This window comes from Saccoglossus kowalevskii, chromosome 22 (assembly GCF_978046115.1).
Source record: "Saccoglossus kowalevskii chromosome 22, keSacKowa6.1, whole genome shotgun sequence".
Taxonomy (NCBI): domain Eukaryota; kingdom Metazoa; phylum Hemichordata; class Enteropneusta; family Harrimaniidae; genus Saccoglossus; species Saccoglossus kowalevskii.
In genome coordinates, this window is record NC_140662.1 from 23,144,678 (window position 1) to 23,166,839 (window position 22,162).

The window sequence follows — 22,162 nt, forward strand, 5'->3', positions numbered from 1 at the left end:
TATAATGGTATCGTTAATTGAATAAATAAGTACAAAAAAGGTGTTTTATGCTTGATATGCAACTAAAAAAAGCAGTGACACTGTTTTTAATTCCAACATAATACATTTAGTTAGGACGACGTCTGTAGGGACCACTCAATTCATTGCTCTATGAAGGGAAACCTGTGATCACGAGATACATCAGTCATGACAATCGGTCGGATCACATGTGCAGCAGATTGGTCTCTTGGGCCTACACCGAACCTTTTCATCTTATCGACTGTCGATTGCTCGCCGACATTCCAAATGTTATTTTATCAAAAATAGTCGATCAAATAGAACTCATGAGTCGCTCTATGTTCATAATCATGGAGATTAACTTATTCCAGTGACGTTACATCGGAGTTAGTTCATCAAACGTTAGGTTGAGGCCAAGGCTGGAGTTGTTATATGAATTGGTTCACATTAACTTGAATTAATTTTCGTGTGAATCAATGTATACATCCACAAGCCCTTCCTATTACAGTTGCATACACACTTGAAATATTGGAATAAAAAAGTACAAACAAAACATATACAATAAATTGAAATATTACAAGTAGCTAGCCTGCCACTACACTTTCAGACGTTTTATTGTTAGAACACTTGAGGTTATTATTCCTTAGACAAACATAACTGACCTTCAGGGTCAATCAAAGCATTAAGGAGTGTTTATTGTTTACAAAGCTAACTTTATTTCGTTTCAATTCATAATCTGTAATTAATATATTATTACCCATCGACAATTTAATAAATACATATAGATGTATAGATAACTTTCGAAATTCCAATTGAAGATTTCAATAAATACATCTACCGTTACATGCTACATTAACTATTCATTCTAAATACTTAGAAACGTTTATATCCCCCACCCCAAAAGAAATATTGAAAAAGGTCCGATGTCGTGTATACGAATATCCTATTCATTGCATCTTGTATTCAGTGCCCTCCCTAGATGCCTATGTATTTTACTGGGCGCCCTGATTGGTTGGCGATACTGGTATATTGATTGTATATTGATTTGACAGGTCAAAGGTTAAATTCGAACATGTATGACTTGCATACGTAATGAATACATGGAAAGAGCAATTACTTTTGTCTCGTTGAGGGAATTTTACGACTCGTGCAAAGTTAAACATTTACCAACCCTTGTAAACACTCATACACGATTGGATGTCTAATTTGCTGCCGTTTTAGCAATTTTCAAGAATATTAGAACGAAACGGAATAGTCCAAATTATTTAATAGGCGATTTTCTGTATATATTTCATACAGCATATATTTGCAATTTGACAGAGTAGCTGATGTCACGGTCAATATCATATTCGTAACAAAGACGCAACGCTGAATGCTAGAGTGCAAATTATCCGACGGACATGACATTATGGTTGGCAATTACAGATTCCAAGCATAAAACATGCTTACTGCATAAAATAGTCCTATTTAATATTCAGACGTTGAAGCTCTAATCAGTAAAACTGTCGGACCACTTAAAATTAATTAGCGACGCGATTGATGACTCGGTGCGGATGTTTGATTTACATAGTTATTATCACAAAGTGGAAAGCACTAAATCAACTTAGCGAGCCGGGATTTCCGATACGTTTTGTCAAGACTAATGCATTCAATTTGAGTCGGATTCCATCAGTAATACTAGGCAAACAATTACGCCGTTCAATCATGTACAATTGATTCACAAATATGTGCAACTACTCTTTGAACCTCGCAAAAAAAAGTCAGCAATTAATTTTGACGGCGGAGCGGGTCAAACAATCATATCGAGTAACTGAGATTTCCCAGGTGAAATAATGTTTAGAATCGTATGTGAAGGACGAAGTTAAATCTTTACTTCAAAATTCAATTTCTGCAGTTTTAACGCGTACAACAGTGAAGTCCACGGATAATGGTACATCGTCAATTGGATTCAATTCGGCATAGTTTTCACGAATCGAATTGGAATAGCGTTCACTATATTGTGCAATTTAATCGTCATCGCATAGACATTTACATCGGATGTATAACTACACTGATATGTCTACCACGTGAATATGCGTTTTATTTAAATCAACATATGAAGTCGTTCTTTTTATTTCATAATTGTCTGATTACGTTGTACAATAGAAAAATCACCGTTGATTGAAGCTTCTATGCAAAAGATGGCATGCTGGCTTGAACAAACCACTTCATTTACCTGATTTAAAAAAAATGATTGAACAATGAAAAATTCAATTACAAAAGAAACAAGCAACCGCATTCTTATCTCCCCTGTGGGGATATCTATTTAATTATTTTTCTCTTTGATTTAACGTTCCATGAAAAAATATCCGAGGGTCAAAATAGGAAAACATAATAATCCCCGACTGACAACCCTCAACATGACATAGTACATCGGGCTGTTTATGTATACAGATTTCCGGGCCACATTAACGAGAGTAATTAGTTGCGTTAGTCAGCCACGCTACGCGTACACGAATATTCAGATTATTTTGTTTGACACGCGATCAGTCCCTGGGGACAACGATTTCGTGGAAGAGGGATTTTCACAAGTGTCAACTGCTACCGCAAAGTTATTTTGACATCTGCATATATTTTCTCATTTATTTCAGCGCTATGACGAAATAAGTGAGCGATGACTCTTCGAAAGCTACTATGGATGTTATTAATATTGCATATTACCACTGTTTCATCTACCAACAAATCTCGAACAAAAGATAGCGGCGAAATTGACGGTAAGTTGTCAGTGAGTTTGTAGTTACATTTTACGACGCGCTCGGAATTGTTGACCGTTGATCGTTTCCCACAGAAATTGACTTCAGCTATTTTGTCTATATGTTGCAAAATACATGTACTAGAAAAGAATACATCAACGTGATTCAAGTAACAGAGGGTGTGTTTCTAGCTTGAGCTAGCTTAGAGAGAAAAAAACAATCAACCTTTAGAGCAAAAGGTTGAAGAGAATCAAATGTGTAGGTCAATGTCATCGACCAAGTTTATTTAGAACTATCGTTCAGGCGGCAGTCGCACTAAACATAATTAAACAAACGGGTTATTTAATGTCAGGTGTATATGTTTTTAACATTATAAATGAAACCCGGATGTACAGGTACTCAACAATTTATTTGCGTTTTATAGTGAGGAGTTGTTTGTGATATTTTTGTATAATAACTAGTAATAACATACACAGAATACGTACTATACTGTACTATTCAGGTACTACTTGACACATTGCGAATATATCGTATTTTATTTTGGGCTCGTTAAAGTTGGAGAGATGTTCCATCCTAGAGAGTGATTTTTTGGTGATTGCTGGAGTTGCAGAGGCAATGCACGCAATACATTCAATTTAAATGCGTTTTAAAAAAAAATATTTCAGTCGGTTAGCGATCTCGAAGTTAATCGACTGCTGTAATTGGGTTAAGTGGATTGCCAGAATTAAATGGAATTTGCAATTACTGGGGATGAGGGTTACGCGATTACACAAACTGATACGGAAGAGATCGCGCTATTTAAAATTCTCTGCATGAGAATCAGCGTTTAGAGTACGTGACTTTCCGATTCTTGCATCCCCGAGACATTTATGAATATCACTGTATAAAACTACTAATATTACTAACTAAATGTTAAATCTGACGTCTCTTTTTAGTAATAATTAGTCTAAAACAATATTTAGAAAATAAGACAGAGAAAACTGGGTCGATGACGTTGCGTGCTCGACACGTATCTGATTGGTTCTATCTCATTCCTTTTAGTATGATGACCACGCAGACCGGCAATAGATAAGGTAGCAGGTCACATGCTTAACCTTGGTGATTACTGCATAGTTAATCTTTAAATACACTCTATTAATTATTATTGGGATCTACTATACCAAGGAATTAATTTCAATTTAAAAGTTATTATTACATACATGATTTCGTGTCCACCAACAACGTTCATTAGTGGTAATTGTTGTGATTTCGTCGTCAATTTCAATAAAACGATATTTACTCCACATTCCAAGCAGAAGAAAAAAGATTGTGTAAGGAACGCTCACTATCTTACCAATCATTTTACTTCCGATTGGATTTTCCAGCAGATTTAGTACACTCATATATTTCTCTTTCATCGAGTTGCAAGGCAGTGTTTGTGTTTGTGTATGCACATTGCGTTAGGGTCTTTGAATTTTACAATGTATCTTTATTTCATTCTGTTATTTGCAAAATCTAAAATAAAAAAGTATGATTGTTAAATTATTTTTCGCACTAAATATATGGTTTAAAAATTCTACACAAATGGCTGTCACGAGTTGTAATGGCATATCAGAGATTATTATACCTGATTTTGTTTCCCACGGGGTTTGTTTTAAATTGTCCATTTTAACATGTGTTTTTTTCGGAATTAATACTGTACATCTTTATATTGGAAACAAACCTTGGCAATTGTTGTAATTTGTATTCGTATTAAAAAAAATGCGAGACCTGAAGATCACGCGCGACATCCATTGTTATTGTTTCTAGGTTACCAGTACATTACATGATCAAAATTATGTTATGATAATGCGCGACACTGCAAATGTCTAATCTAGCGTTTGGTATGTTACCCAAAATACATCAGAATCATGCCAGATTACTGTATACGCTTATATCCATAATATACTTGTGCAGAGGACACATGCGGGTCAAACGACTTTACGAGTATGTCACGTAAGAAACGTGTGTTTGATGAACTCGATTAAAATTCTTCGAAGATTTTATTTAATAACCAATTCGGGCGTGAAAGCAATTGTATGCTGTTAAGATGCGGATGTCGCAAACTTCGAGCTAAAGTTATCTGTCATTCACATGTACAACCTAACTGAAATAAATGCAGACATATACAGTTACTGAAAAACAAAAACAAAATTGTAAATTGTAAAAAGTTGTGAGGTTATTGACCAGTAGTATGCACAAGTGTGGTAATACTTCTTCGATAAAGTGCTCATTGCTACTGTATCGCCATTAATGGTTCTTCCGTTCCCATGGGACTGGACTGAATTATTAGTATGTTATGATTTCAGACACGATTAGTTAAAGACGGGGACATGACAGGAAATGAATGGATGCTATAAATACTGTAATAACGGCTATAGCAGAAATAGTAATGTCGAATACGCACAGAACTGTCTAGTAATATAAAGATACAATCAGTACTTAATAAACCGGAACTAACTAGCTGTTGTGACTTGTGCACAAATTAGTGATTAATCTCTATTTTCTTAGAAATATTCTGGCGTCAATTATGTGTAGACGTAGTTACATTGACGAATAAACCACACACACGCGTGTACATTGTCCGGTACACTCATATCAATAAACACATTACGTAATTCTTCTATAGTCCGAGACAGTCATTCCTGAATTGGATGATACAATTTTTTTTATTGGATGAATTGTCGGACAATATTTCAAAGCATGCACGCTATATCACATACATAACTCATAAAAGTGCCGATAACCTTGTTCCAAAAATAGATCCACGGCGATGTTTCAGTTAAATGAAATGATCGGACTAAAATTGTATGTTCTGTCTTGTAATATTATTAAATTTATTTCATTCTAAAGTTCGATTTATTTCGTTATTAAGTTTTTACGTGTGTTAAAAGAATGTAATTGGACAAGTGGTAACTATGGAAACATACATCGCCATAAATCGATAGTGCACCTTGGTTGGCAGACTGCTGTAATTTGTACATGTCCGCTGTTCTGATGATTGGCAGATTAGATTAATTACGATCTTGCATATTCGGTGTTCAGCACTCCCGCGCCGTAGTCATAACCAAAATAGACTAAATAATCAGCAACAATCAATCAATATCTTTTTTATTACAGTCTGTATCAGAGCGAATCATCCGATTAGTAATTCCTCTTGCCAGTCACGTGCGTATTTCGATACCATGGACAATCAGCCACCATGTCACAAGCGCACTTGAGTATGTAGGTCGAACCAAACGGAGTATGGTACGGATCAGTTACAGGCATACCGTAGAGTCAATGGTATATAGAGCTTAAACTTCTTTTAGATATAGCTGCAGGCCGTAACCCAAACTAGACAGTGATAGTGTTCGAACGATCACGACAAGATCGTGAATTTCACGATCAAGTTTTATCCTTAGTTCTTCCAGAAAATTGTGTTGTGCTTTTGCCACATAATCAACCTCCTTTCATTTTGTGGTTGCGGCTGCTGTTTAGGCCACGAATTACAATAAATAGTTGAGTATTATTAATCACATTCTTGTAAATTCATTTATCGTGCTTATAATTACGAAATAAACAATTTGTATATCTTACGACAACATACTAACATTAAATATTATTACATGACTATAATTTGAATGCGATGCATTTGTTTCGAAATAATTAAACACATTTAACTCCCGATGTTAACTTTGAAGCGATCATGTTCATTTTTGTAAATTGTAGCGGATGTCAAGGACCACCCACGACCAACGTAAACGTGTATGATTCAGATTAACCTGGTTGAGACTTACGACATACTACGTGAATGGATTTCAATGTTATTACGTTAGTAGATTATTAGATTTAATACAAACAATACAGAGCAACCCAAGCCTGATTTTGTCAAGGTCCATGTGCACACCATTGGAATAATGTATTTATAAAATGGACTATTGGTTCATGCATGACATGCCTTTACTTCTTTGAAACGGGTCATCGGACTTTGGAAGTGTAGTGTTACCGAACGATATTAAACTGACACCGATACTGTAGTATATCTAGTGTTACAATTTAGCACTTTGAACTATACACTTGACACTCGTTCGCTACGTACACAAGACGGGAAACTAGTCATTATACATAAACTGTACGCCACTTCGAGTCCCAAGCGACGATAACAACGCACGCTAAACACACAAAGGCTCATGGGTAGACGCGTGTTTGTAAACAACGTTACGCTATGGCTGTCTGCCGCATGCGCAGGTGACGACTCTCCCGCTTTAATGTCTGCTATTCCTAATTTTACTTTACGTACTTCAATAATAAGTCATCAATTCAGTGCATTTCTCAGCATTGAATACAGCGATGTATTACATGTTTTACTCATGATGTTTTACTCATCGGCGTGTTCTACATCAACGAAACGTCCATCGAAGTTTTTGCTGAGAAACAATATGGTCAATGCAGGAAACATAATTAACCAATTCAGTGCGTTGTGTTTAGCTAATACTAATAATATATATTGTTATACATCTGTCACCGTAACGCTATAAGTTACAGCGTGCCATAATTTTGCGATATTTAACGGGGTATTTTCATTCTACCATATAAGGTATGCGAATTCCAAATATGGAATGATTACGCGCGTAAACAAACATGGCTGCCACCAGAGTTTGACCGAATTCTACACAGAGAAGTTCGCTGATTCTGTTCCAAATTTTTTTGATTTCGGTGTTTCCATGATGTATCCTAGGAAGGAAAAGATGTATAATATAAGGTTATTACGAGAATACCTCAAAATATGCACTCAGACAGTACGCCGTCGCATCGACCTATGCTGCGCGTCGGTCAATACTACCGATGTACTGTCTTCATGCATACTTTGAGGTATCCTCGTAAAAACCTTATAATACATAGCACGATTCATATTTTTAAAGGTATATGTTTTCTGAATATTCGACGCAAATCTTACCCATCATGCAATGCACCGTATAGGGTGGCCATGTTAAAAAGCCACACGTCATCCCAATGGCGATACCGAGATACTCTCCTATGACTATGAAAGGCAAATGATTCAGTAGCAAATTCATTTATCCAGAACTTCTAAATAATCCCTGGATAATGCACATAATTTAGGTACGTTAGCTTGGTGTTGCCATAATAAAACCAGTACAACAAATAGATAGCTGCACCAACACTAACATATAAGTACATGTTCTATTGTATTTCTATATAATATTATGCTTACATGTTACAAAATGCAAGTGAGATCCAATATGACTGATGTATACAGTACAAAGTTAGTTCCGTATCACTTTGATTTTATGCTGGGACATAAACCTTTGACATTTTAAACACTCATCGGTATAATCTCCACACAGCTGATTGTAATCAATTTACTATGATACTATTTTGATGCCGAGAGCTCACCCGAATGCCCACGTCATTTCGTTCGTTGACGTCATCAAATACCGAGGTTAAAGGGTATTTTTAAATTCAGTAATATCGTAAAAGTATTCACAACTTATCTGTAAACAAAAGCAATGAATTTATTTTGCAATCGTTTTTATAATCATTCACATATAGTATATATGTAATGATTATCATGAACTATGTATATGAGAAACAAAACGTTAAATTATATAACTTAAATACGTAGAGGGATTGCCTGAAAAGCTAACCTGTAAGCATATAGCTAGCATATCCGAACGAATTCAGATTTCCTACCTATAGCTTCGCCCATCTCTCCGCATTGTCTCGTATCTCGCGATCGGGCATTACCCGATATGATTCAAACTTGTTGGGTGGCGCGTATGCCATTTTGTTCAGCAGTCCGGTTACCAATGACTAGCGCGTGTCTTTTTATTTAGAAAAAATCAATTTGCCCAAATGTAGGGTGTTCATTCCATGAAATGTGTAGCGTAATTATTTTTTTTGATTAATAGTGGGTGTTTATTAAAAATCAGGCCAAACACATAAAGTCGAAGACAAGCCAGTTATTCGTTGCGTTTTGTTTCAAAACTAGTCTAAGAATGGATATGTGGCTAGTCAAAAAATGCGTCAAGCAGTGTGTAGCCATTGTTCCATTCGAGAGAGAGGGTAACATGTCACTGAAAACCAGTACTGCCGATAGTTAATGCCGTTTTCTGATACGTGTTATTTATTGCGGTCTGCCAAAGAAGTACTGTGTTTACGTGTTTTTGTATAAATTGCCAATGGGGTAATTGACAGCGCATGCTTATCTCACAACTATAATGATTCAAGCCACAGCTGAGCTGCTATGTAAAGCATTTAATTTGTAATTGTAATGCACATTAAGATTTCATTGACGTAGTGTGTAATACGTCTCGTGACTATAATAGTAACTGACCATAAACGTCGAGCATTCATCGGCGGATGTGGGATAATATTACAACAATATTTTGTTAAAGGCTGTTCTCGCGTATTAATAAATTCGGATAATATTATTACCCTATTTTTTGTTTTGTTTTCGCCCATTAGGAACCAATGTTAAATGGCTCGACGTTTTCGTGGTCTTAGTCATTTTGCACCAAAAGTTCGTTCGTGAGTTTTGTAAACAACGTCATTGAATAAAACCATAATGTATAAAATAAATTATCATAAACAAGTGAAAATTAGGAATTCGCTTCATTCGATCGACAAAGTAGTTTAATGTGTAGTAAACCATAGTGAAACGTATAGAAATTTTGGTGGGTAATAAGTGAAAAGTGTCGTGAAAAAATATTCGACGTCACAATGAGAGACGATGTCATTAAGATATATACCAAATATATATACAGTCAACGGTGAATAGTCCCAACTACGAGAATACCACAAAGTATGCACGAATAGAAGTCACTGAGCCGGAAATCCTTAAAATGAAATTCCCACAATTCAAACTCTAACATTATAAAGTCACGTGATAATAAAATTACATTATTGTCACAAATATTGAATTTATGGGCCGTCGATCAATCATAAATCTGTCATTTTTTCTTGTTTAAATACTTCAGAATTTTCCCGGTTTAATGGCAATTGTGGTGACAATATTTCGTGAATGTCACTGACACTGTTTCGCAATCAAACAAAAAATCGCTATTTTCACAAACTTTTCAACATCAGTTAAACTTCCGTCAGTGATATACATTCTGAGTTCACTCTCATTATCGATCAATCAATTTAGTACGGGAGATAAATAACATTTAATAGTAACTTATCCGTAATAAATATATTGCAATATAAAAACATACCATCAGAATGTATTAAACAAAGTATATCACTCAAAAATATATCATATCATTCAAAGTTAAACAATTAAAAACGTAATTGACTAATGAATTATCGAAACGATGTGGTACTAAAGATTGTAACTTTGGTATTAATCTCTCAAGAGGCAAATAGTAAGTTGGAAGTATGGCATTTCCAAAAAATTTTCTTTGGTTTTAGTATATTTTTGTTGACTCGCACATGTCAAATAGAATGTCAATTTATTTCTATGAAAACAGGAACTGTAATAAGGATTGGAGAGATGAAATAACCGGCACTTAACCGAGATTTGCGGGTAAAACATGCCACATATGTCACTGTCGTCTTAAGATCGGTGGATTATTGTTATATTAACGGGATCATCGGTGGTTACACTGATTATCACGCTTATTGCATGTACATTTCACGACGTCATTTTGGCAGTATCTTATAGTATTGTTTTTTTTCTTTTTCAATCTGACACACATCCAGTGATTAATAGTCAAGCAGTGCCCCAGCTGTGGATGTTAATTATTATGTTTTCCTTAACCGTGATCGTTAATAATGTTTGTATTAAGAAGGCGTGCAATTATATAACGTATTACAACAAGGGGCACTTAACTGTACTGTAAATTAGGCGAGCGCTATATTCATGCAATGACGTATTAATTATATATCTGACATATATTAATGCCACATGTATATCTAGCCTGACATGTAGGCGTGAGTGGCGCCCTCGCCGGCCGTACGGCACCAGAACTTGCTGTGTGTGGGGTTTGGAGCACCGCAAACACACGCGATCTCGTCAGCGCAAAGTATATCTAAAACAAGATAATAAATTGCACCGTGCTTCAAAACACTCGAATTGTATTTATTACGCATATATATCATATTGCAGTATGACCAGTCTCTATATCGATAGCGATGAACTTCTTTATTATTTCATGTACTTGTCATTTTAATCGTAATTAGCTGGAGCATTAAATGCATATATGGTTGTCTTAATATTGTTGTGTCAATTTTATGTTTGCGTCATAGAATAAAACATGAACGGAAAAAACTCTCATATCGTGAATATGTTTTGTTTCTGTTTCAGGCAGATGTCTTCATGGCGACATAACAATTCCTAACAATGAACGCTTCACGCCTGAAGAGGACGCATGCGCAACATGTATATGCCAGGTATATTCACATTTTTATTTCAGTATAACGTGTGGTTTGAATAGATTTTGAATAAAATCGTAATCATTTCCCAAGTAGTGAATACTTAAAGGGCGGTAGTCGTCGCACTGGGCATGTGCGACATTTGTGTTGATAAACATTCAATGCGCTCTTCTAATTGAAATCACAAGTATGAGGTTTGACCTGGGCGCGACTTGCACTAATTACCGCCGGTGACTCCTTCGATATCATCCAATCACCTGAAAACATCTAATTAAAGCTTGGTAACGTCTCAGTTAGTACTCCTGTAATCTGCGCAACAGTCAAAGTCGCCATCTTTGTTAATATGAGACCCATATATCTCGCGCATGCGTGGCGCCCTTCAAATTAAATTGCAAAACATAGAATTAAATTAATTGTATCATAGTTGATGCGTGTCGTCGTTGTGCAGATTCAGTAAACAACAACTACCACGATTGCTCACAGGACACATGCCGAAGAACGTCAGTTTTCAGCAATGTAATGAGAAGATCTGAATAAATGTTTTCTTCTCACAGGAAGGTAAGGTGACATGTAAGCCGATAATATGCCAGGAACTGAGCTGCGATATTACCATCAAACGACCGAACGAATGTTGTGCCCGTTGTGCAAGTAAGTATAGTAAACCAACTAAAATGTGTTTCTGTTGTTTGTATTGTTCATCATAAATTTTGTCGAAACGCAATACAGAATATATACAATTTATTTTCGTGTAGATATCTCTTAAAGCGAGGGATTCGTCACCTGCGCATGCGTCAAATGTTATAGCGTGTCATTGTTTCCAAACAAGCGTCTACCCATGAGCCTTTGCGTTTTTAGCGTGTGTGTGTATCATCGCCTGGGACTCAATTGCCGCGCGTGCGCAGGTGATGACCCTCCTGTTCTAATTAAATTCGAATTAATCAGTATAAAGATTCGTATGGAAAACAGGACGCGGGCATTTGTTCGTTGGGTTAGTTAAATCACATACTTTAAGATTTGCGGGATTGTCATTATATCATGCACGTGTCCCGTGATAATTTCAAAGATTGCTGTTTAACATATTAACGTTACTCTCGTGCACTCACTCACAGCTACCACTATACACATTGCCAACATAACCGAAGAAAAAGAAAAGTCGGATGGAAAGTCAACGCTGGCAACCGATATTGCGTTGTCAGATTTCGTTCCGATCGATGAAACAACAGGGATAATACTACGTCTACCGCCCCCACCGATGATACCTCCACCTCCTCCTTCAAGGATGAACATTGACTCGGAACCGACGATAATTCCAACCATGGCTCCACCCACTCCGCCAACATGTACCAAGGTGTGTTGCATTCTATTCCTCAAAATTAGTTTCAATGATCAAGCCATAGAATTCTTTCAGAATACAATTTGCTAAATAACTAATGTACTACTTACATATCTGATGAAAATACTTGTTTGTAAATAGTCAAATCATTTAGCATTGTCTCTGATTGGCCAATTGATAAACAATCCGGAAAATATACCTTACGTACGGTATGCAGACCGAAACACGAGTAAACTGGGCACGAGTGGATATACGTGTAGGCTTATGCAACTTATATCATAAAATACGTTTGTAAACTGAAATATTACCCCAGTCTTGTTCACCAAGTTTTCAAATAAATTTAAAATACGGAAATCGTCAATTATTATTTAGAACACTTGTTTCACTGAAGCATGCCACATTCTCATTATTATTTTGCATTTTAACCATTAATTGATGAGAATACTAGTCCATTTGTTCCTGCTGCCAACCGTGGGAATGACAATGCACTCTCACAAACTGCAGTCGCGCAAAGAACGTAGTTTGCACCTAAATTCACTCACCCACGAATGCAAACATATACGTTTAGAACGCAAATGTTGACCAATGTTGGAATGAATACATTATAATAAATTTTATGTTTTTGAAAGGTTTTACTTTATGGTAAATGACGAACATCCACACAATTGCTTTCATTTATATAAGTACATCATATTGACAAAAGACAAAGTCAATGAAACATTCTGTCGCATGAGGGCGCAACTTATGGAAATTGCGAATAGTTCTCCTATGTAGTCGTACTGACGCCATTTTTCTTATTGGGTGAGCTCGATTTTATGAAGTGCTTAAAGAATATATCCTAGTTAGATTCACTAAACACTACAGAAACTACACAACAAACCGATCATGTCGTGCAGGAGGTAATTAATTGTTGTCATTGTTTTCAATTAGGACTGTACAGATCAATGCGGATGCCCTCCTGGTCCGCCAGGTGCACGCGGACCTCCTGGACCAGCTGGCGAACAAGGACCACCGGGAGAAATTGGACCACCTGGACCACCTGTAAGTTAATGTGAAACATGAATTAGTTATTATCAAAGATCGCCAAGATATTATTTACACATAAAGACAATAGTGTACACTGTGTTGTAAAATAATTAACATGTACATCAATTGTAATAAACACTTATTGTAATATAATATGTTTCTATGCATGCGTATATCTCGATGTACAATTACACTGACTATATATGGCCATCATAGCACGATGTCTGTACAATGCTAACTATCTAGTTTATATTACAGGGCAGACGAGGCAAGAAGAGTAAATTGAGGGTTGGTACTTTGGAATCCTCTCAAAGTATTTGCCTAACTTAAATGTTCCTGCTCCGTGTTTCTCTCATAGATCCTGTCATCTTATAACATACCATTATTTCATTAGTATATTACTCAATGCTCATCTCTCTAAAACTATGGATTACTCATTGTAATAATACTTGCACGGTTATTGTTTAATTTTATTTTTTTCTCATTCCCTCTTCCACACTAACCCAAAATGTATCACAGTCATGGTTTTAGAATTGTAAAGCAATAAACACATGTCTGCTGTTTCTATAACTCACAATTCAAAAACATGTCACGTCTAATAAAACTTGTATTATTGATAATTTATATAATTGATTAATTATTACATGTGTGTCAACATATACCATAACTTAAATCACAAACTGACAATATGTATGCATCCGTGTGTGTGTGTGTGGTTTCTGGTTTACTCTGTTCTTAATTAAATATGCGAAATTAGATACCAATTAAATCAGATTTCAATGTCAAGTTTTATCATTTTGTCTTTACGCGCTTTATACAAAATAAACGAAATATTAATTCGCGTGGTGTTTATTTCAGGGCCCGCCTGGAGAAAAGGGTCAACAGGGTGTAATGGGACCAGCAGGGGAAAAGGTAAAATTCAATTCCACCTAATGCAAGATCTGTACGTAAAGTCACATTAATCTTATGCTCATATGTCTGACGTATTAAATACCTATTGATTTTTTGAAGGGTTCTCCTGGGCGTCCAGGTATTCCAGGAAAAGATGGACCCAAGGGGTCTGAAGGTCGACAAGGGCGACGTGGAAGAAAGGTTAATATAATGTCATACTATCCAAAATTTAATTGAACTTTTAGACAAACGTGTGCATACAAATATGCATATAATTAAAACGGGTGGCCGCTGTATAATATTGTTATAATATATTGTTGAATTAATGTACGCCTTTTAAAAATGTATGTGTACGAACAGACGTCACTCGCATAACTCGGTGAATGCGGGGATGTGTCACTGTTACCTTCAACAACTCCGCGTAAAAATATAACACATGTAATGTCAACAAATTTAACCGAATTGAATAAGACAAAAACGTTCCATATTACGTTGCTGCATGTTGTATTGTATCTTCGTGACTGTTTTCCCCAGGGTGACAGAGGAGAAATAGGTGCCGAGGGACCAACAGGACCTCAGGGACCCCAGGGTATTCGCGGGCCAGCTGGACCACCTGGTCAAGGTGAGTGACTAGTAAGACAACTGCATGGCACTAAATGAAAATCGTAATAAATTATGTTTGCACTATGACGGCATTTAAATATCATATAACTATTTACAATGTTAAATTTAATATATACTATGTATTTCCAACATCAAACTATTACAGTACTGCTCATCTTATATCTGTTGCTTGTAGCATTTTTTTGTTTGGCTATAGAGATTGATATTTATACACGTGGCACATGTTGTCAATTCTTTTAGAAACAACTGCTATAACTTATTGGATGTGCATTGTAATTATAAATGACAAGCTCTTTTTATTGGTTTATATGATTGTTCTACAAAATCAAAGACTGACTCTTTACTGATTATTCAATAAAATGTGGACTTTTAGAAAAATCTAAACACCCTCACTTTAGCGAAAAGGACATGAAAGAACGTTTCCCGTGCATTAGATGTACATTGTTCAGATGAAATTAAAACAACAAGACCTGGAACTGCCAAAACACCCGTACAGTTGCTCAGTGGCTGTCAAAGTCAAAACACACTTACATACATAGTCAACCCTCAACCAGCTAAGTACCCCGGATATTACTTTGCATGCATGTGACGTTTAGGAATTAGTAGAGAATGATCAACAATTTATTTCTATCCATTGTGTTAAATTAGTTCGCTGAATATACTTAGGATAAAAAGATCAAGGCGCTGCCCATTATTAATAAATAATAAATAAAAACACACACACCTACATACAGTGACTGACTAAAATAACACTGCTGCAATGATAACTAAATAGAGTATGTCTACATGACAATGTAATATCGGTGAAAATGATTTATACTAAAATGGGTACATTTAATATATAGCTGTACAAATAAGTGCATGCCTCAAATTAATTGCCGAGATTGATGACAACAAATATTTGCTCAGCAGGTCATCGGGGCTTCAAAGGTGACATGGGACTCCCGGGGATAAAAGGGCAGATAGGACCAATGGGACCGAAAGGTGTCAAAGGAGATAGGGGGCCACCGGGGCAAGGAGGGGTGAGTAATCTCAAATGTACAATTCCACAACTGTTGAAATGCACTTACGAAATGGTTTCACTGTTGACAATTGTTAAGAGAGTTTTTTGCAATTTCGATTCTTTCAGCAATTTCTAATTGTTCAGACGGAAAGGGAAATGAATAAAATCACCGATGAAGGTAAACTAGCCTATTGCATCGAAGACAAGCAACTGTATTTACGTGATAACACCATGTGGAGAATTGTTCAAATGGACACCAGTCTTATCTCTACACAGTCGCCTGGAAACAAATGCCCGCCATGTAAAGAGGTATAGCCAAGTCGCTTTTCACGAGTGGTTGCTTTACTTACTCTCATCTACCATGTAGGTGTATGTATTCCGAGGGCACTCGATTCTGTATCAATGAGTTCCTTTGCGAGAATAAGTAAATGTGCTAAAAAGTCCAAAATTATTTACTATAATTATAGACCCTTGGTGTTTTTTTGATGCAATCATGTCTAGTTCTTGGCTACTGCTCATACAGTTGGGGACCGATGTAGTATGTTCTACTGACTTTGCTTTCTTATTTTAAAATAAAATTGTGGTTTATTCTCTCAGGATGTCACCAGTTTGACATCAGCACATGAACTGGAACGACGACAGTTTGATAAATATTGAATTGAAACAAATAGATAACAATTATTTGAAAACAACATACACAATACAATCACTGTAGCTTCTGAATAAATGACAATCACTAAATCTTTCTAAGTTGATCCCCGTTATTTTTCTTGTTTTTTTTTTGTTTTTTGTTTTTTTTTTGCGCAGTCTAAGCCTATATGTGGGAATGGCATTGCAGAAGACGGTGAAGAATGTGATGATGGCAATGAAGACGTAAATGATAGCTGTATAGGTAAATTATTCTTAGCAATTTCACATACTAGTATTGAAGGGGATATATGTATATATATCGCACTTTGACTATGCAAATAAGTATGACGCTCAATTATCGATCATGAGAGATTCAACAAAATTACCTTTGGAAAAGACTTTGGAAATTTACGCAATTCCCACAGCAGTGAGACGTGAACTGACATTGCTTATTCAATTGCCGTTATCATCCGTTGCCTCGTGTGAGATGTCTTTGTATGTGTTCATTATTAAATTAATGAAGTTGCGCTAAATAATTATGTTGATAATGTTTTATTTTCTAATTGTTTTAGTCGATAAATTTATTTTATTTTTTTAAAATTGAGTGACTACCGTTGTATTTAATTACCCACCTCATTCCTTGGTCATGTTTTCTACTTCCCGGTTTTACCCTTGTATGCTTGTCCCGAGTTCGTGGGTGGGATGCTTTTCCGTCTGAAAATGAAAAGGTCAACACGTAAGACTAAGATAACTACATCCTTTTTAATACATACTTAGATCAATGCATGCACTCTGTTCCATTTTAGTAATGCATGCTTTTCTGGTTTATAGTGTGTATCATTTATATAGGCGGCAAACATAACACATGGCAAAAAAAAGCGGCTGCAGCTTTTAGTTCAAATTCACGCTCCGCCATGTTTGATTTTTATTATGAATATGCATGAGCATGTTAGTTCAGAGGTCATAGTGCACGTGCGCGAAACACAGCTAAAGGCAAATAGATGTGAACATGTTTCTATGAAAATAGTAGCCTTGAATATCAACCTTTTGTTAACCAGTGCAAAATGGAACAAAATCTTGCTCACCTGCGAACTCGGTACAAGCAACAAGCAATCCAAGATGGCCGTTATTTATTGTGACAAGTTGTGTGGTTTATAGCCTGCAGGAGGTCCTACTGTGGAGATGGTTTTAGACAGGTAGGTGTGGAAGAGTGTGACGGCACTGATTTCAATGGAAACACGTGCACCTCATTAAACCCAGGGTGAGTTCAAATGTGCTTTTATTTTGTTATGGTATATAGCAAGATACGTTGAATATGCAACTCGTATACTGACGAGGTCATGTTATTTTAATAGATAGCGATACGATCACCTTAAATCTATATACTAACAGTGTTCTTAAACCTAGAGATACCAATCATCAAAACACATGTTTTGAAGGATTATCAGAAAACGGGTTTTGCAATGAACAAACTCAATACTTATCATCCGTAGCTCTTTGATACAATTGCGCCTTCTATTGCTTGTTAGCATTAATCTGTTGTTTTTACTTACACACAGGGTTGTCGTACGAGGGCGTCTATACTGTAGCAATGCGTGTAAAATAGATACAAGGTGGTGTTACAAAATAAATTTCTAGCCTATGTTGCTCGCTATATGGAAGTCAAGGGACGATTTTCTTGAAGTGTTTGAGGCAAGCCATTTTTCTTCCTAATGAACTTGGTTCGGATGTCGACATGCGACATAATAGCATTGGTTTAGAACCCGAATGCGTGACCATCTAAATGCAGTTGATAGATTAATTCTATGCGTTTGGTTGCACAACTAACTCAGAAGGACACCATGCAGATAAATCTTAAATCATCTCAACGAAAAGACAAATCGATTTGCGGACTATGCTGTTTTTATGCATACAACGAATATGCAGAAGTATTCATTATAACTCATGAACGTATGCGTCTATCGATTTTATGTTACTTATGCAAACAAGTATAGAAGTATCAAAATAATGAGTGTTAAACATTCCTAATATTCGTTCTGTTTGTGAGCAGAATGAACGTATTTTAGTAGCCGGTAATTTCATGACAGTATTTGGGTTTGTTGACCTGAACATCAGAATTGCAGTAGTCCGTGGTAAACATGTTACATAGCTACGTAAGTTGATTATTCAGTAACCCAACAATTTGTTGCGCATAATGACCAATTTCAACAAAAACTCTCATGATATGGCGTGAAATCAGTTGCAATAACTACTAATTTTTGTTATAAGGCAGTGTCACAGTATTCAACTGTGTGTTAGCAAGACTGTCATGATGCAATGTTCACGATGTTACATTAAGGCGAATGCAATTATTGAGAATAGTAATAGTGTCATACAATACGAACATGACAGGCATTTAATTGAAATAAAATAAACGGTTATACTACGCAAAATAATTATATTATACAATTGAATTGTAAAACTCGAAAATAGACGTTATTGTATTGAAGAATTAAGAACAATTTTAATTGTTCCATTGACTCACACTATATTATTAATCAAACTGTTATTGTTATACGTTAATTTCCTTAATACGGTTATTTCTTTGTATTTGTTTCATATAGTATGTGTCCACTCATTTTTTTATTATTGAATTGAGGCTCGTAGCTTAACAGTTTAATTTATTTAATTTTGTTGTTGGTAGCGTTTTAAATAAAAACTAAATAGTATTTAAACTTTGGTAATTATATAACGAAAATATCTAATTTCAATAATACTAACGCACACTACTGGACACGTTTGTCTAATTGACAATTTTACTGTCAATATATATTGATGGTAGCTTCTGATTTACAGAAAAATCACATACCTGTATGTGTGTTGTCGTCTGTCCTCTGTCAGGCTGTCTGTTTGCATGTATGAAAGCTTTATATTTATGAATTATGATTTCCCACACTAAGGTAAATCCACCTCTCTGTTCAACATGAGCCTGCAGGATGTGGTAATTTAAAGTAATATTTCGATACAATATATGATTTTTGGTATTTGTCACAGTACTGTTTGTCAACAAATAATTTATATGATACGTGTTTGTAGTTATATGTATCTTATATCAAATAACCAATCAACAGGCGCCTGTATATATTAGAATGAACAATGTATTGATTATACATTAAGTAAATATTGTGGAAATATAAGCCCTTAAATCGACATTGTGAAGTCTGCCTCTAGATACGTTTGCTATTGATGGGTCTGCTTGATGTATAATTATACCATTATGGGCTTGAGTGACGTTATTTTCAATATAAAATACTAAAATTAAATTTTAGAGCAGAGAAGGCAATCTAATGCAGGATTGTTGCCTATAAATATGTGTTTGCGTTCAATAATAAACCCCATAATCACTTAATGTCTATTCAGACTCAAACGTATTGCATATTGACTTTGATAGGAACGCTACTTCAATAGCCAAAACATACACTGTGTATATATATTGCATACTCATATAATTATGTTATTCTTGTAGTTTTTATTTTTAGTAGTAGACGAAATATCGAGTTAGAGTAATAAAATGAGTTTACCATATCATACGTTATATATAATATTATATTGATATCAGTATACACAATTCACAGGTGTACAACAATAACAAATGTAAGTGTGTTGAATAAACCGTTAGCTATGTCCATTACCGAATCAGTATTTCGAAATAAATCTGTTTTTTGTTTTCTCTGAGATATGTTTCTTTTTTTAAATATGGTACAGTGGATGTAATATTTTCACGTCAAAATATTGAAGTTTGTACAAAAATGGTTCATACTGTTCTGAATAATAAAATTTGCATATATTATATAATATGCATAATTAGGAATCACACGAAAATAACAAGGAGACTCGTTAATTCGTTAATTCAGCGGGAAAACTGTTATGTTATGGATTAAATTAGTTTGACTATCCACCTAGTGAGTTACGAGTAACGAGTGTTACTGTGAACTACACGATAGTATGATTGTAAAATATGTGTGCTTTGTTCTCAATTATCGTTCTGAGATAAATAATGTACATTGTTTATTATTCATAACCCTATCAGCCAATCAGATTCGCTATATTTGCATATTGACTTCTCAGCGGTCAATAAATTGTTAAATATAAATCTATTTTACAATGTATAAAGTGCATTTCGATTTTTTATTTTTTTTACTTAAGCTTTTAAGTTTGATATAGATTTTATTGTGAAATCAACAAAATAATTTTAAAATACAAATACAATGTTAAATATGAATGCGTAAAATACGAGAAAAGAGAAAATGCAAAAAACTTTACAAAAAGCATGGCTGTGACCTCCTCTGTTGCCATAAATACATATACAAATCCAACATAAAAAACATGCGGTGGCATAACAGCTGAGGCCTTAGATTGTCAACAAACTTTAGTCGTCTCGAGCTCTCTTGAGTGTATTTCGATTTAGGTGGTCTGCAGAGGGCGCTTGATACCATTATGCTGACACCATGCGAGGGTTTGAATCCCATTCATACGTGAATAGTATCGTGTATATTGTAATTCGCTTTTGTTGTAAAAAACAGTGCAATAACAAACAATTAAATAACGAAATAATAGTGGAAGAATTACACAATAATGTAAACAATACATATGAAAATACAATATATTTATCGGGAATCATTATAAGCACTCGAGCTTAATGCAACTTTTGGATTCTGCATACAAAAGATTCAGCCTATCACAACGCATATAATTTACTTCCTCAAGCCACTGTTATCTCGCCTCCGTTATCTCTATCCACCCGAATCTCTTCTATACAATTCTACACAATATTTTTATTGGCGCGACACCCATTCTTCGGAACACATGTGCCCGTTCATACCAACATCTGTCACATATAAACGTCATTTAGGTAATACACGGGTGATTAGAGTGATTGATCGCAATGGTGTAGATGAATACCGTAAATAAATATAATACAATTTCATTGAACTTTTTACCACAAACAGAACTCAGTGGAATGATGACGGTGGATTTTCGGTGGTTATGTTGTTAGGTGGTTGTTGGTGATGAAATATGGATTTACAAGATGGCTGTCAGGAATTATAAGAACATTCTGATTATTATTATATGTTAATTATTTGCAATACCGTTGATTTACATTGAAATTGAAACACTTTTCTCCAAATTAATATTTGTTTAATTATTTTATAACAATATACTTATTTCGCGAGGTCATGGAGTCGGGTTAAATATTAAAGCGGGGGGGGTCGTCACCTGTGCATGCGCAGGAATTGAGTCCCAAGCGACGATAACACACACTAAAAACGCAAAGGCTCATGGGTAGACGCTTGTTTGTAAACAATGACGCGCTATGGACATCTGACGCATGCGCAGGTGACCACTCCTCCGTTTTAACCCAAAAGACCTAATTATTCTCAATATGTTGACTACCTCGTATGCGGGTTCTCAAGAAATATAAAATTACACAATTCGTGTAACACTGGGATAATTTAGCCAGTAAACCTCACTACAATTATATCGACATATAAT

The 22,162-nt window shown here is 35.4% G+C and overlaps 1 protein-coding gene across 5 annotated transcripts in view; it reads left to right on the forward strand.

Annotated features, from left to right (window-relative positions):
- LOC102800853 (uncharacterized) overlaps positions 1–20,497 on the forward strand; it is a 30,140-nt gene extending 9,643 nt beyond the window's left edge. For 3 of the 5 annotated variants that reach the window (XM_085496172.1, XM_085496170.1, XM_085496171.1), the window contains exons 2-15: positions 2,628–2,750; positions 11,056–11,141; positions 11,678–11,771; positions 12,233–12,471; positions 13,387–13,497; positions 13,741–13,770; positions 14,341–14,394; positions 14,494–14,574; positions 14,908–14,995; positions 15,907–16,019; positions 16,127–16,309; positions 16,808–16,892; positions 17,789–17,891; positions 18,190–20,497. In XM_085496172.1, the coding sequence (XP_085352298.1) occupies positions 2,651–2,750; positions 11,056–11,141; positions 11,678–11,771; positions 12,233–12,471; positions 13,387–13,497; positions 13,741–13,770; positions 14,341–14,394; positions 14,494–14,574; positions 14,908–14,995; positions 15,907–16,019; positions 16,127–16,309; positions 16,808–16,892; positions 17,789–17,891; positions 18,190–18,268 (1,446 nt within the window). In that variant the 5' untranslated portion in view covers positions 2,628–2,650 and the 3' untranslated portion in view covers positions 18,269–20,497. The remainder of the gene's footprint in view (positions 1–2,627; positions 2,751–11,055; positions 11,142–11,677; positions 11,772–12,232; positions 12,472–13,386; positions 13,498–13,740; positions 13,771–14,340; positions 14,395–14,493; positions 14,575–14,907; positions 14,996–15,906; positions 16,020–16,126; positions 16,310–16,807; positions 16,893–17,788; positions 17,892–18,189) is intronic. The other 2 variants (XM_085496173.1, XM_006821141.3) reach the window with 2 other exon arrangements.
- The last annotated feature ends 1,665 nt before the right edge of the window (positions 20,498–22,162 follow it).